Below are 16002 nucleotides of genomic sequence, written 5' to 3'. Positions count from 1 at the left end.
CTCATTTGGCTTTTCTAGAAAATTGTGATTGCTTTCTTCCTCACTCACTGCAACATTGATGTTTTGAAAGAGAAAAAAAATATATTGGTAAGATTTAAACTACATTTTAAAAAAAGCTGGAAATGTAACTTTCATCCAGCGCTGTTTGTACCTCCATTTTGGTTCCAGTGCAAGTAAAGGCCGGGGGAATGTCCTGCTATGTCACCAAAACAGAGCCAGTTCCTCACAAACCAAGGTCTGACTGTCAAGCTCATCCACAAACCTGGATAAACATGAAAAGTCTCCGTCCCTCCTGCTCCGCACCAATCAGATCGCAGGCTCAGTCCCTGTTAGAAGCCGAGCCAACATACTCTCAGTGTGGACCTCTGCAATCTGTGTGTGCTTCTGCCAAGCTTAAACCTTCCTGGATCTCCTGTTGCCTTGGAGCCTCTCTGCCCTGGTGACCAAGGCTTATATCCTCCAACACACACACGGACCGGTGAGCGTTACTGTGTGGCTCTTGTGTTTGCAGCATTGACGCATAAGAAAGAAAAGCTTTTTTTTCTGGTTAAAGAGCTTATTGGGAACCAAGAAGAGTGTGCAGCAGTTTGAAATGTGAGGAACCAATAATGAGGCAATCTGAATATCAGCTTTGACAAAAAATATCCTGAAGGAAATACTAAGACTAAGCTTCTGATTTAAGATTTAGTCTCTCCAGCATTAATTGTTTTCAAGACAAGGAAAAGTACTTTTTATTTTTTTATCTGTGTTTCCTCCTTCAGTGCCAAAACATTGAATTAACTCTTTAAAATTGACGTTGCAATGTAACATTATGTGTGCAACACCAAAGTTTTTCAGAGTTGAATCCTGATACAATAGTGGAGCCGTTGTCAGTCAGTTGCTATAGCAACATGTCTGAGCAGCATCGCGACGTGGAGAGCAAGAAAAAAGCAGAATATGAATGGTTTTGATTTGTTCATCAGTGTTTTTTCTGCGTTCTGTGGCGCATCGCACTAAATGAATAATATTTTCATCTCCAGGTTTTATTTAGCTAACAAGTTTGTTCGACCGCGGCAGGAAGTAAAAACATTGTCAGTATAATTACGACCATAACAGCAAATGTTAAATAAATACTAAAGAAACTGAAGCTGGCAAGAACAATCGCTTAACTACTTTGGCCAAACATGAAAAATAGACTTTGGCAAACCTTCTTTCAAATGGTTCAGAAAGAAAAATGAATAACAAAGCATGACGTCGCTCAGAGAACAAAGCATAGAGTTAGACTGAATAGATCCACACACTTTAACTAACACCTGATCTAGAGTTTTTGTCAGTATCAGGACCGATACAGATATTAATATCGGATCGGTGTGTCTCTAATTCCAATTAATCTATCAATCAATCAAAGTTTATTTGTGTTGCTCATTTCAGCAGCAAGGTAGTTCAAGGTGCTTTACATCATAAAAAAATAAAATTACAAATTTATAGAGAAAACACAATGCAGTCAACAATGTGACAGACATATTTTGATATAATGTTGGTAATATTTCATTTACTATGGTTCAGAAGCAGCTGGGATTTAGTCTAGATTTAAAGGAACTCAGTTTTGCAGCTTTTCTTGAAGTTTGTTCCAGATCTGTGGGCCATAGAAGCTGAATGCTGCTTCGCCATGTTCTGGTCTGGTTCTGGGGATGCAGAGCAGAACCAGAAGCAGAAGACCTGAGAGTTCTGGAAGGTTGCTATGACAACAGCAGCAGGTCTTTAATGTGTTGTGGTGCTAAACCGTTCAGTGATTTATAAACTAACAGTTTAAGTTCAAAAAGCTGCGTTTGAGTTTGTGAGGCTGTGATTCAGTTTAGATACTTAAAAAATAAATAATAGTTCTTATGGTCATTTTTATTGTTATTACAATAGTACCACAAAATATTGTGATGAAACCTTAAGTCCACATTGCCCACCATGAGTTTACAGCTATGAACGAATTGAAATATTTTAGAAATTTGAAATTGTTGCAGCTTAAAAGTAATTGGTCCTTTTATGACTATAAATGGTGGAGCCATATTTAGTAAATGTTTACATTTGGTTTGGATTGAAGATTGGCATGGCAGCTACACTTATTAATTTCATACATTAATGCACTTTTTACAACTTCGAAGCTACTTAGTGAATTTAGTTTGTGCTTGTTTCTGTGGCAACCAGGACATTTATAATTAAATATAGTCCATATCCTCAATTGCATATGAAAACAAGTGTGTATAAGTAGACCTGTCCATGTGTTTGTGGGGGTGTGTGTGTTGGTGTGCAGGGGTGTGTGAAGGTATCATCACGGCTCGGTAGCAGCTAGCTAGCGGCTAAATGACTCTCCACACTTCATTAACGGTGATGAGGTGAGCTGCTCATCTCTTCATTGTCAGCTAGCGCTAAGCTGCAGTAATCCCAAACAAAGGGCCGGGGCTTGGCGGCAGCCACCGTGGATTAGACCGCTTTCTAGAAACATCCGAGAGGGATCCATTCTCATTCAAATTGGCTTGTAAACAAAACCAGCAGCGGCTGCAAGAGAGATGAGTGCATGATGGAGGAAGTGTGACATATCCTATATGTGTACATGTGTAATATAACTGCGTGTGTATCTGTGTGTGCAGAGGAATGTATTTGGACATTGAGACGAAGCAACGCATGTGTGCAAGAGAGGCTTAGAAATGGATAGTTACATTTTCAGATCAAATATAAAATATGCGCAACTTGAGGATGACTTAACAAAATAATAATTCAACATCACACTGCAAAATCACAAAATCTTACCAAGTATTTTTGGTTTAGTTTCCAAGTGCAAATGTTTTAGTTTTGTCTCAATTTAAGTCTACTAAGTTACAAGTAACTTTTTAGTAGGATGTCGGAAAAATTAAACTAACTCAGTTTAATTTTGGGTCATATAAAAAATCTGAATGTTCTTAAAGGGCCGGTTGTGCCAGAATATATTAACAAAGCTAACTAAACTGTTAAAATATCAATAAATAGCTGTTCCTCCAGCATTTTGTGAATGCTTTAGTATTTTTTTGCGATCCAAATTCCAGATTTTTGGTGCCAGTTAAGAAATGTTTGTAAGGAATTTTTACAATATTTGTTCTAATGTATGATGTTAAATGTGACTTTTTATTACACGCCGTATCAGACTATAACTTGACAAGTCACAAACCAAATGATTTTGACCAATTCTGAGAAAATTTGCAGTTTAGAGGGCCACATAAAAAGCTACGGCGAGCCAGATTTGGCCCCCAGGCCTTGAGTTTGACACCTGTGATATAGGAGCTTGTTTTACATCAATAATTCTTGAACATTTATAAAAAGTACTAGTTTAATTTCTCTTTATTTTATAAGAAGGAAAATATGTCCTTGGTATAAGTGCAAAAATCTGCCAGTAGAACTATTACTTTTTATCAATATTCGTCTCTAGATGAATATTATTGACTCAATATTATTGAGTTATTGACTCAAAACAAGCTCTCGTGTTGGTGAAAAGTGACTTGCACAATTCAAGTGTACTGAGATATTAGTGCTTGAAACTAAACAAAAATACTTGGGAAGATTTTGTTTTTGCAGTGTATAAAATTGGTCCAAACAGCCAAAAACAAAGTCGTCTCCAAGTTTACCAACCTTACAACTTTATGCCACACAAATATTCCCACAAAGCATCATATAAAACAGAGCTGTGAAGTTTTACGGTACCATCCACCCATCTACTGTCTGTACGCTTCTGGTGTTGATTCCTGTAAAAGTTGCAGTTGAGTTCACACCAGTTCAATGCATCAACCATAAAGCTAGCTTAATCCATCTTTACTGTCACTGTTACTACTGTATAAAAACCTCAAATTAAAATAAACAGACAGCGCTCAGCCTGGCGGGGGGCAGGTAAAACTTGGTGACCCGCCAGGCTGATGAAACACTCTGAGGTTCAAAACCAGAGCAGAAAAATACAGTTTCACTTTGTGATTCACTGACAGACGTGCTGCACCAGAGTGAGACCAACTTCCACCTGTTTCATAGTGACATGATGCTAAACTGATGCTGTTTTTTTCTGGTGCTTCATCACAGATGCCTGTAAAACAGATTAAACTGCGTTGCTTCATGTCATCTCTACTGACTGCACTATATTTCTTTTTTTTTTTCCAACTTTCTTTATTGAATTTTACAACTTGACATACATCAAACATTAGTACAATGAAAACACGGTAGTTATAGATAGAGAGAAGAGGAAGTTCAAGCTGATTTCTCCCAGAACCCAACCCACCCCGTCCAGGTCTAAGCACAAGACAAACAGCCAGCAGAGATCCAATCCCTGCAACAGCTTCTAGCAACACGACATACACACACATCCATACTGCACTATATTTCTTAATGGCACTCAGATGATAAGTCTCTTTGAGCCGTTTGATAATCCGACTTCATTTCTCCTCAGAGAGATTTCTTTATTCATCTAATATTCTGATCTTCGTTTCCTCCTCATCCTGACAGACAATATATGAAGGCGATCAATAACAAATCCACAAACACAAACTCTTATGACTTCATCGTTATTAACTGTCCATCAAATAAACTGTTCATGCTTTTAAATAAACCGTAATTATGTGGATGCATGTCTGATATGTTGTCATAAATATTCCCATCAGTGTAATGATGAAATATTTAAATATTCAATATGTCAGGAGTTGAAAAATCATGGCCTTAGATCAAAAAACCATCTGTTCAACTTTAAATTGTTCAAGTTAGCAACCATTTAGAAAGCACGAAGACTATAACTGACACAGATGACAGTTTAATTATCATCAAGATAATCTAAGGATGTGCAATTCTGTGTCTAATCTTAAATATAATCCTGAAAATTGAATGGTTCACTACAGTTACACTTAACTAAATAAGTAAAAAATATTATTTGATTTCTGCATGTTAAAAACAGAGTGATGTTTGTTTTATATAGTGTTATAATATATAGATCATGTGCATCTCCTCCTTTCCTGACTGTCAAAGCTGCAGTATGTAACTTTTACAAGAATATGTTTTTCCATATTTATTAAAACTGCCACCATGTTCTGACAGTTTAAGAAATAATCTGTGAAAAAAACGATTTCCTCCTTCCTGAGCTACTAATATAGTCTGCAAAAATGCACCAAAAACAACCAATCAGAGCCAGGAGGCGGGTCTTAGTGCTGTCAATCAACCTCCTGTACTCTGCTCAATGTGCTAATGGTGGAAAAACAATTTAGTGTTACAGAAAAACCGTTTATTCGCCGTCATCAGTGGCTATGCTAATCAGCATTAGCAATGATGTCAGGATATGCTGTGGTGAACCAGCTATAATTTAGCAAAGAGCAATCGGGACAAGCGAGCCTGAGAGTGATTGACAGCACTAAGTCCCTCCCCCTGGCTCTGATTGGTTATTTCTGAGTGAGGGGTGTATTTCTGCAGTTAGTACTGGGAGCACTGGGAGAAAGCAACGTTTTTTTTTCTTTTTCTTTTTTACAGATTACCTAATTGTGTTACATTCTCACAACATAATGATTTTAACAAATATGTACAAAACCTTTTTAATAAAAGCTGCAGCTTTAAGGAGAGCTGTCTGTCCCTGTTTAATGCATCAAACAGTAAAACATTTGTTAAAAGCAAAAGAAAAAAAATTGCTTGGAAGCCATTTTGTGTGATTAAGCATTAACATGATGACCAAAGTAGGGCCACGATTTTCACACTTTTAATTTTGATTAATTAAATACTTAAATTGTTATGTGTTAAAAACTTTTCTTTTTTTTTTACTTTTTTTTTCTAACATATAAAATTCCAAAGCCGGAACCTTTGCGTTGTGTTTCTGGTACGCCAGTAAATCTGACGCACATGCAGCAACTGCCAACAACAACAACAACCACCAAGCTGCTTGTCTGGGAGTCAATTTCTGCTCATTGAAACGATCTGATTGGATGCTGGAAAATACTATTGTTGTGTTTGTCTTGCGTTAAAAGGAGTTAGCCTATCAGAGAACCTATTCTAGCCTTATATTAGCATGTCCATGCTAAACACGTAGCAGCAGCACAGCCTCAGATGCTAACGTCAGCGAATGTATTTCTATGAATGATCAGGAGTTCCTGAAACACTAATCGAATGGATAAATTACATAAATAACAAATAAAAAAAACAATAGATATCTTTTTTGTTTAACTTAAATGTCTATTTCTTAAATAATTTAGCTGCAAAATGGTGTTTTGAATTGAAAATGTTGCTTATATTTGTCAGGTTTTTTAAATTAAAATCAATTGCAAATAAAATAGAAAATTAAATAACAGATTAAAAACAAATATTTTTTGTTGAACTCATATATCCATTTGTTCAATAATTTAGCTGCGAAAAGGGATTTTGAATTAAAAATGTTGCTTATTTTTGACGGGGGTTTAAAATAAAAATCAGTTTAAATGCGAATAATTACTTACAGACCATGCAGTTAACTGGAGAAACCATTTGAATTGAGTCCCACCACTCCTACCGTAGAGCTTTATCAGGAAGAGTTAGAGTAAAACGTGAGCCTGAAAAGATGGCGACCTCCCAGAATGTCTCTCCAGATCTGCTCAAGCTGTTTCTGATTCTGTCCTTCATAATGAGATGCCAACAAAGTGTGTTGTTCAGCAAATATCTGGCAGCTGTGTCCGTGTATCTTCCCACCGCCGCCTGGGCAAACAACTGCTGGACTGACCAGCCGGATGCTCTCTGCTGGTGGTCAGCACTTTGGTATCGTCAGAGCTTTAATCCTCAACTTTGTGCTCTCTGTCCTGCACCTTTCTGACAGCAGCCATGTCCATGCCGAGGCAGGCCGCCTGAAAAGAACTGTTCAGATATGAAAATTTATGTCCACACTTGCATTTTAAAGGCTTTTTTCTTCCATCCATCCATCCATTTTCTGTTCACCCTTGTCCCTAATGGGGTCGGGAGGGTTGCTGGTGCCTATCTCCAGCTACGTTCCGGGCGAGAGGCGGGGTACACCCCGGACAGGTCGCCAGTCTGTCGCAGGGCAGCTTTTTTCTTCCCTTTTCAGAAAAGTTTTCTGTCCACATAGAAAGTTGAAAGCTGTGTTGCATCATGTGGTGGAATGGGTCAGGCACAGAGGAGTGTTGCGTTTTCACAGGTCTAACCTTCACTGTCTGACTCTGCAAGGCCGCATACGCACAGTTCAGTTCACACCGAAGAACGGCTTCTACCTCCGTCCTTTCAGACACCACCAACACCATAAACACCACCAACACCACCAACACCACCAACACCATAAACACCACCAACACCACCAACACCACCAACACCATAAACACCATAAACATGATAAACATGATGAAGACCTGTTTCATGGTCCGTTTTCACACTCTCTTTGTCTGTCGTGTTTCAATAAATATGTAATTTTGCTCATCAGCTGTCACACATCAGAGATCTGGTTTTGGAGAAATATCAAATTTGACTCAATTGACTTAATGTTTTAAAATTAGCTATTTTAAAAATGTTTTATTTCTCTGGTGCCAAGAGTTTAAATATCTGTCCAACAGACATCTTCACAAATCAAAGGTTTACTTTGATTTGTTTTTGCATAAATGAGGGTAACTTCTGCTGATGATTTCCCGCAGCACCGATTGGCCAAGCAATGTAATATGATCCTCTGCAGCAATGATGGCCAACCGGAGCGTGTCATCACGACTTCACACAAGTGTGTCTTTACCTCTGTGGCAAAGGCTCCTCTGAACCCCTGAGACCGACTCATCGAACCCCTAGGGTTCGATAGAACCCAGGTTAAGAACCGCTGATCTAGATCTTCCTGGGACATTAGTCCTTAGTCTCTTGGAATCGTTTGTGTTCTGCAAAATAGTTCAAGCTCATCAGAAGTCTTCAAATGTGACCAGAAATTTAGTTTTTACTTTGACTGGGCCATCAGTACAGATAATTGTGTTTTGATTTAAACCTGTGGACAGTTTTGGAGGATTTTAAACATTATTACTTGGAATGTATTGTGACGATAACTGATAAATAATAAATGCCCCCAATGTATTTCTGATAGTAAAGTTGAAGACAGGAAAAATGAATTTGAGCAAAACCAGGTGCATTGACAGAGAGTGTGAACTCATGCAGACGTTTGGTGGTGCTGAGAGCCTCTGCTGGACCCGAACGCAGCCTCTAACTGCATAACTATCTCTTCTCAAGGACCAGAACATCAGCGCTAATGAATGGGCGGCTTTCTGTGTGTGTGGTAATGTTTGTGCATGCGCCATGATTGACAGTTGGCTAGCCATGTTTCCTTCAGTCAGGGCCTCCCTTTTCACTGAATACTGTGTCAATGTGTCTGCCGCACACACACATACACACATACACACACACACCGACGCTATGCTTTTGCAGACACACAAAGGGAGAAAAGCCCACTGTGGCTCTTCCATCAGGCAGCGCTGCAGAAAAAACACAGACGCTGCAAATGTGTCGGCTCTCATGCATATGGAGGCGTTAGCATGCATGTGTAATATGCATTTGTGTGAATGTGCAGAATCACATGTGAATGTTTTGTGTGTGTGTGTGTGTGTGCAAGAGACATTAGCATTCAGTGATGGTTGTGGCCTTTCTAAAAGCTCCCATGGTGCTGCGGGCCTTTCTCTCCTTTTTGCAGGTTTTAAACATGTGATCTCGTTCTCCCTCCTCAGTTTCTGGGTTTAGAATTAAAATTCTGCGACTGATTCAGATTGATCAGATAAATCTGAGTTATTTCCCTCTGAGAGCGCTGATCTTCTCTCTCTCATCTGTTTTTTGTTTTCACGTCTTCCTTTGGTTCAGTTTTTATTTAACTCCAAGCTGCTGTCTGGTTTCTGCTGCCATGCACTCCCTCATATGAACTTTGACCCTGGATGCTTGAAGGTGGATCTCATTCCTCCAAATAAAACCCAGCGGTGAGCTGACTGTGTCGCGATTTGGTGATTTTATTTTTGCTGCTGCTTAAACTCGTGTAGGCAGCAGTCATTTCACTTTTTTTTCTCATTTGAAAATGGAAGCGTTTAAAAATATTTAATTCTGCTTTTTGAAAAGTGCAGCTTGCATGATGAATATTTTGAAGAGTAAATAAAGAATATTGAGTTTCCAGTTCTAAATGTCATTAATTAAAAACCTGCTGTAAGAAGAAACTGAAGAAACTTCTGTGAAAGATGATTAGGTTATAAAACAAAACACTGTAGGTGATGAAAACTTTATTACGTGTCAAACTGGAGGCCCGGGGGCCAAACCCGGCCCACTAGTGCTTTTATGTGGCCCTCTAGATATCAGCTGTGCTTAAATCTTATTTTATAATCAAATCAAAACAGTTTTAATCTGTAAGATGCCAAATAACATAAAAAAAGATGTTCAGTAGTTAGTTTTAGGATATTGGATGCAGAAGCAGCTACTTATTAATATTTTAAGGTTTTTTTTTATGGGTTTTGGGAACATTAAATAAATTGATACAACCTAATATGGAAATGGGTTTAACAGAAATTGTGATTCTTTGAGGGAATTTTGTCACTTTTTACATATTTGGATGTCATTTTTATTTATTACTATTAATTTAGATCAATATCTGCAACCTGAGAGGTAAATATATGTTGATGTGTTTTCTGATGTTCTGACTCCATGATCTGGTTTTTTAAAAAAAACGGTTCATCTTTTCCTCCCTCCATTATTTGGGCCTTCATCCCCCCCTTCCTCCTCATCCTCCTCTTCCTGCTATTCATCTCTCCTCATCCCTTCACCTGCTGCCCTCCAGCCTCCATCCTGTGACAGACAGCGTGTCCTCACCTTGTAACGATCACAGACATCCGATCTGTTTGGCTCGGGATCATCCCCCTGCGCGCGCATTGTACGTCCGTTAAATGCTTTATTGATTAGCCTGCAGTTAATTACGGATTGCATCAAACTGGAGGCCGCAGGATGCGCCGTACAGGTGCGCATCTGGACCTGAGCAGGTCGCTCCAGTCAGACTCCTCTCCATGCATTTCAGCGGAAAGGAGCAAACCCTGCAGTACACCGTGTTTTAAATCCCGAGCAGACCTTTAATGTATTCTGGATTAAAGCTCCATGCACCTGACCAGACCCCCTTTATTGTTAAACGCCATCACTACTAGTTTTTGCACAAAACACAAAAAAGTAAATAATAATAATATTAATAATAATATGTGAAACTTGCAGCAGCAGGCACCTTTTCTAGCTGTTTCCCCCCCTTTTCATCCCGTGTCACTTTCTCTTTGACTGCCGTTTACTTTGCAAAAAGAAAAAAAGGAGCGAAAAAAAAATCTTTATCAAATCCCCATTCTGAGGCTTTCAATAAGGCAGGCCATTACCTCACTGGCGCTTTTGTTCGGCCTATACAAGAGAGAACAAAATGGTTATTCAGGAGGACGCTTTAGATTTTTATTGTGGGCTCGCTATTCACAAAGAGCACCGTTATTGTATTAAAAAGAACCATCTGTGGCAGAAACAATGGCTTCAAATTATCTGTGAATACCCAGTGAACAAAATATAAAGCTTTTTCCTGCTCATTATGTGGGCTAAGCTAGGGGGTGGAAGATAGGAGAGGCACAGACTTTGCTATAACTGACTTTTGTTGTTCTTGCTTGCATTCTTCTCCTTTTTAAATCGGCCCCCTTTTCACATTGTGTCGCCATAAACGGCTTTTCTTGTTGCAGGGACTCGCGGAGAGAAGACAAGCGGAGCTCCAGACAGAGAGCGAGGCTGCGCGGCTCCGCTCGCCCGGCGAAGGCAGCCCGGCGGTCGGATCGGAACCGCGCGGACTCCCGGGGGCTACGGAGGGGAGGCGGCATGCGGGACGGGACGCGGCCGGACCTGGAGCAGCTGCCGCCGGACTCATTTGGGCCGCGGCGACGGCTGAAGATTTCCGGGGAAGTTGAGCGAAACGGCGAGTTGCTTAATTTGCGCCGATCAAGAGGAGAGGAAGACAAGTCCCGAAGTGGCAGCAAGTTGAACTGCGATGGAGAGGAGAAGCCCGGAGCGTGTGGCTCTGCGTGTCCGTGTGCATGTAAGTGTGTGTTTCAGCTGGTGTGTGTGCGTGTGAGGGTGTGTGTGTGTGTGTGTGTGTGTGTGTGTGTGTGTGTGTGTGTGTGTGTGTGTGTGTGTGTGAGGGCGTGTGTGTGTGTGTTAAGCATGCAGTGTTGTGGAATGACACCGCATGGCTTTATGAACTTGACTCTCAGATGTTTTTCGCTTTTGACAGTTTAGAAAAATAACAAACATTATGGGGAATATTTTATATTTGGCAATTTAACGACGGATTATTATTAAAGCGATTAAAATTAAATTATTCACGTTTTCACCAAACTGGACTCATTTGTGCAGCTTTTTTGCATTTGATTGGATTTCGCTTAAATATTTTTTTTTAATGATTGTGAATAAATATTTTCCCCCTTTTCTCCATATAAGATTTAATTAATATTCATTTTAGCGCACATTGTGATAAGTCTGAACATAAAATGTAATAAATATCAAACGCAGCGTTTTTATGTGAATTTTCTCTGATCACACATCGAGTCGGATATTCATGCAACAAAACATATGCTTCATGTTTTGTTCTGCACGGCCCCTAGCGGCTGCATATACAACATTATTATCATTTTATCTGCAACTTCTTTGACTCTTTCGTTACGCACAAATCCAATGTTGTTTCATTTTGTTATTATTAATGTTTCTCTGTATTTTTGCCGTGTGGTTATTAATATTTGGTCGGGGTAAACTTGCGCAATTTTTGGCGCAACAAGTTAAAAACTTAACCTTCGCAACTTGAATTAGATTTCAAATCCAGCCTGTTTTTCCTCTCACCTGCTCTTGTGCCTCCATAAAACCTCGTTTTTGCTGTCGCGCCGCTTGTTGTATATTTTTGCAGGATCCGTGCTGGATGGTGTGGCGGGGGGTCGCAGGGAGCCGCCCCGCTAGTTTTTGTCAAGCAGCGGCTTTAATTCGGGATGATTGTGGATGCAGGGGCCATTCCCGCGGTTGGCTGGGGGCCTTGCTTTCAGACAGCAGCAGGGCCCCGCTGTTCCTTTATTATCATAAGCAGATTAGAGGTAGCGGGGAACACACTCAGATGCAGATAGCAGCCGAGCGGCCCATTTCAACCTTGCATCATAATGGACCGAGGTGCATGTGTCGCCCCTCGCTGCCTATTAAGCACAAGATGAATCTTATGTAAGGTGGCCGAGGCCGGCATAATGAGAGCAGGGAGGGGGGGTCTGTCCTCCATTTATTATCAAATGACTAAAACAAAAATAATATGTCTTGATCTCTGCTTGTTTGATTTAATCTGGATGCTCGTGTTTACATGAAATCATGTCAGGTGGGTTTGATTTAGCTTCGGTTTGCTGCTGCTGGTAGAATAACAAAAGTTTCGCTTCTGGATGAACATCTTTTAGGTATTTTATTTGTGCTGAACTGATCTGAGGAGCAGCAGCGTTTGCAGTTTCAGTTTCGTCCACTAGGCGGCGCTTGTGTCACGCAGCACGGCGTGTTTCTGCGGGATGAAACATCCAGCTTCTGAAAACTTTTACTCTGAATCCACTCACTGCTCTGATTACAACAGAACCAGCGGTTGGATTTATATATATACATACATATATTTATTTATTTATTTACTCCAATCTCACCGACATGTTTGTTGGAATTAGATTTGGGGGGGAAATCCGCTTTATTTTGAATTATTCCTCATATTTTATTTCTCCTCCCTGCACACTGCCAGCAGCAGCACCAGAGGAAGTGGAAGTGGAGTTGGGTCTTTGTCCGGACAGATGTAGCGACAACATCCCAAACAAAATGAGATGAGCCCGTCTGCCTTCTGTGTGTTGGCATTCAACTTGGCTAAACAAAAGAAGAAGAAGAAGAAGAAGAAGAAGAAGAGGGGAGGGGGACATCTTGGATTACCTTTCCTCTTTTCAACGCCAAAACCAGCCATGGCTTCTTCCATTCAGCGCTTTGAGTAACTAACAAAGTTTATTTAAGTGTTTTTGTTGTTTTATCAGACCTGGAAATGAGGGAATTAAAACCTTTAAAAAATGAAACAACAGGAGTGACACGAGCCACTAAAACAAATCAATCCTGACAAATTAATTGAATTATAACTTTTGGTTTAATCTTTACAATCTGATCCACTATCAGAGCATATTTTTCAATCTTTGAGTATTTTCTAAACTCCAAGTAAATATGGGAAGTTTAAGACATTATTTTACTAGTTTTGTTTTATTTTGTATATATAGAAAAGTCATACATTACTTCGGATAAAAAGTATTTTCAGAAGTGTGGAAAATAGTAAACATGTACTTTATATTGGATGTTGAGAGTGAGAGCGCTTCCTCTGCCGCTTCGGGGCATTTAGGCCCCGCCCATTATGCTAATTAAGGCTCTCATTGGCGCGTCGTGGAGAACGCGCGCTCTGATTGGCCAGGTCGAAGCCATTTATTCTCTGACAGCCCAGTCACATGAATGGTTGTCTATTAACTTGTCCAAAAACTATCTGGAGTTGTCAAGGCTCAGGCGGACAGAGCGGCGAAAAAGTGCCGTTTGTTGATGCTTTTTCCACCGAGCGGGAGAAGTTTTTGTGGACACAACGTCGCGGGGACCTTTTTGGGAAAAGCCTCTCTTGTCACACACACTCACACGCTGACTCTGTGACACACTCTCTGGTGGGAACAGGGAGAGAGAAGGGAGAGAGTGTGGAGACGCGACTTGATGCTTGTTTTTGTCCAGAGAAAAGTTGCGGAGAAGATCGACAGGTAACTTTTTCCCTCTCCTGCCTCCGTCTGCCTCCGGCTGCTGGAGTTTGTCTCCTTCCTCTTTTCGGCTCGGAAGCTCCCAACTGAAAGCTGTTCCTCATGTATAACATGATGGAGACTGAACTGAAGCCCCCAGCTCCCCAGACCAACACGGGGGGCACGGGCAACCCCAACACCCCGGGGAACGGCCCGAACCAGAAAAACAGCCCGGAGCGGGTCAAGAGACCCATGAACGCGTTCATGGTGTGGTCCCGGGGCCAGAGGAGGAAGATGGCGCAAGAAAACCCCAAAATGCACAACTCCGAAATCAGCAAGCGGCTGGGCGCCGAGTGGAAACTTCTGTCGGAAAGCGAGAAGAGACCGTTCATCGACGAAGCCAAGCGGCTGAGGGCCCTGCACATGAAGGAGCACCCGGATTACAAATACCGGCCCCGGCGGAAAACCAAGACCCTCATGAAGAAGGACAAATACACCCTGCCCGGCGGACTGCTGGCCCCTGGAGGAAACGGGATGGGGACTGGGGTCGGCGTGGGAGTGGGGGCCGGACTGGGCGGTGGGGTGAACCAGCGGATGGACAGCTATGCGGCCCACATGAACGGCTGGACCAACGGCGGCTACGGGATGATGCAGGACCAGCTGAGCTACCAGCACCCAGGACTGAACGCGCACAACCCGGGCCAGATGCAGTCCATGCACCGCTACGACATGAGCGCCCTGCAGTACAACTCCATGACGAGCTCCCAGAGCTACATGAACGGCTCCCCGACCTACTCCATGTCCTACTCCCAGCAGAGCACGCCGGGGATGACCGCGCTGGGCTCCATGGGGCCTTCCTCGGTGGTCAAGTCCGAGTCCAGCAGCTCCAGCCCGCCCGTCGTCACCTCGTCGTCCCACCGGGCCGCCCCGGGCTGCCAGAGCGGCGACCTGAGGGACATGATCAGCATGTACCTGCCGGGGGCCGAGGTGAGCGACCAGAGCGCCCAGAGCAGGTTACACATGTCCGGGCACTACCAGAGCACCGTGCCCGGGACGACGATCAACGGCACGCTGCCATTAACACACATGTAAGAGACTCGGAGCCCATTAAGATTAAGAGAAGAAGAAGAAGAAAAAGAAAAACAACCCGAACTTTTATAAGAGAAACTCTGGACTACTTAACGTTGGACTATTTTTGTACAGACAAATTTCGGGGTAGGAAAAGTTGTATAGAAGTCTCCAAGAAAAAGGAAACCGCTCTTTTTTCTCTCTCTCTTTCATTTAATAAGGAAGCTCTAGAGGAACCGTAGGAGACCCGCTTCACCGCCGGTGGAGTTTGGAAATCTAGAAAGTGGGAGTCGCAATCAAATGTTTTATTATTGCAATCACCTTTTGTACAGTATTTATCAAAGAAACATTACAATCAGATGAAATTGTTAAACTGCAAGAGGTTGCAATTTTTATATAAAGCAACGCCAGTTCTGCAGAAAATATTAAAAGGTGAAAATGGCAGAACTGGGATTATATGCTCCTTAATTACTGCAAACATTGGAAAGAAAAGGGACATAAGCAGGTAATACTGTTATTTTTTTTCTTTAAAAGTCAATATTACTAAAAAAAATTTCAATTTTCTTTTACAAAATATGACACTTTTTTTTCCTGTCATAGGTTGTTAATTTATATTTCCGTCTCCCACTTCTCATCTGTTAGAGATATGACGCTTGTGCTCTTTATTTTCTAATTGATTTGTACAGTTTCTGTATATTTACTGTGACATTTTAAGTTTTTATTTCCAGATCCATTCCCGTAGTTGTATTTTTTAAAAGAATTGTGGCCTGTTCGCAGAAGCCAACCACTCCATGTACATATTACCGGAACTAATACCATCCTTATAACAGTTACAATTTCAGCTGAGTATATATATTTTTTTTCAATATGCAGTTTGAAAAATGAATAAATTTTTTGAAATTTGGATACTTGAAATTGTTTGAGTTTTGATTTTTCTTTCTCACTCATCACGTGCTGTCATCTGTCTGTTTATGATTTCATTTCATTTTAAAGCAAATTGAGGATTTTATTTTATTTTTTTAACTTTAGAAGCAGATAATATTTGCGCTCTTTTTTAGCAGGATGTCAGCACAAATAACCAGCTGCTTCAGGATCCCCAGTATTTTCTAATGGCCTCATCAGTAAAAGCGGGGAAGATTTTCCATCCGCAGGTATAAACCTTTATTTCTCT

The 16002-nt window shown here is 41.1% G+C and overlaps 1 protein-coding gene across 4 annotated transcripts in view; it reads left to right on the top strand.

The window, feature by feature from the left end:
• Window positions 1-16002, top strand: part of sox2 (SRY-box transcription factor 2) — a 95611-nt gene that overhangs the window by 31894 nt on the left and 47715 nt on the right. For 2 of the 4 annotated variants that reach the window (XR_003596775.1, XR_003596774.1), the window contains exon 2: window positions 10698-11047. Coding sequence is in view for 2 of the 4 variants with exons in the window: in XM_028027049.1 (XP_027882850.1) it covers window positions 13887-14855 (969 nt within the window). In the remaining 2 variants the exon portion in view is untranslated. Of the gene's footprint in view, window positions 1-10697; window positions 11048-12757; window positions 15738-16002 lie in introns of those variants that run through there. The other 2 variants (XM_028027049.1, XM_028027048.1) reach the window with 2 other exon arrangements.

Source organism: Xiphophorus couchianus, chromosome 9 (assembly GCF_001444195.1).
Source record: "Xiphophorus couchianus chromosome 9, X_couchianus-1.0, whole genome shotgun sequence".
NCBI classification, from domain to species: domain Eukaryota; kingdom Metazoa; phylum Chordata; class Actinopteri; order Cyprinodontiformes; family Poeciliidae; genus Xiphophorus; species Xiphophorus couchianus.
The sequence above is the reverse complement of the archived record's forward strand: the minus strand, read 5'-3'. Positions and strand labels throughout refer to the sequence as shown.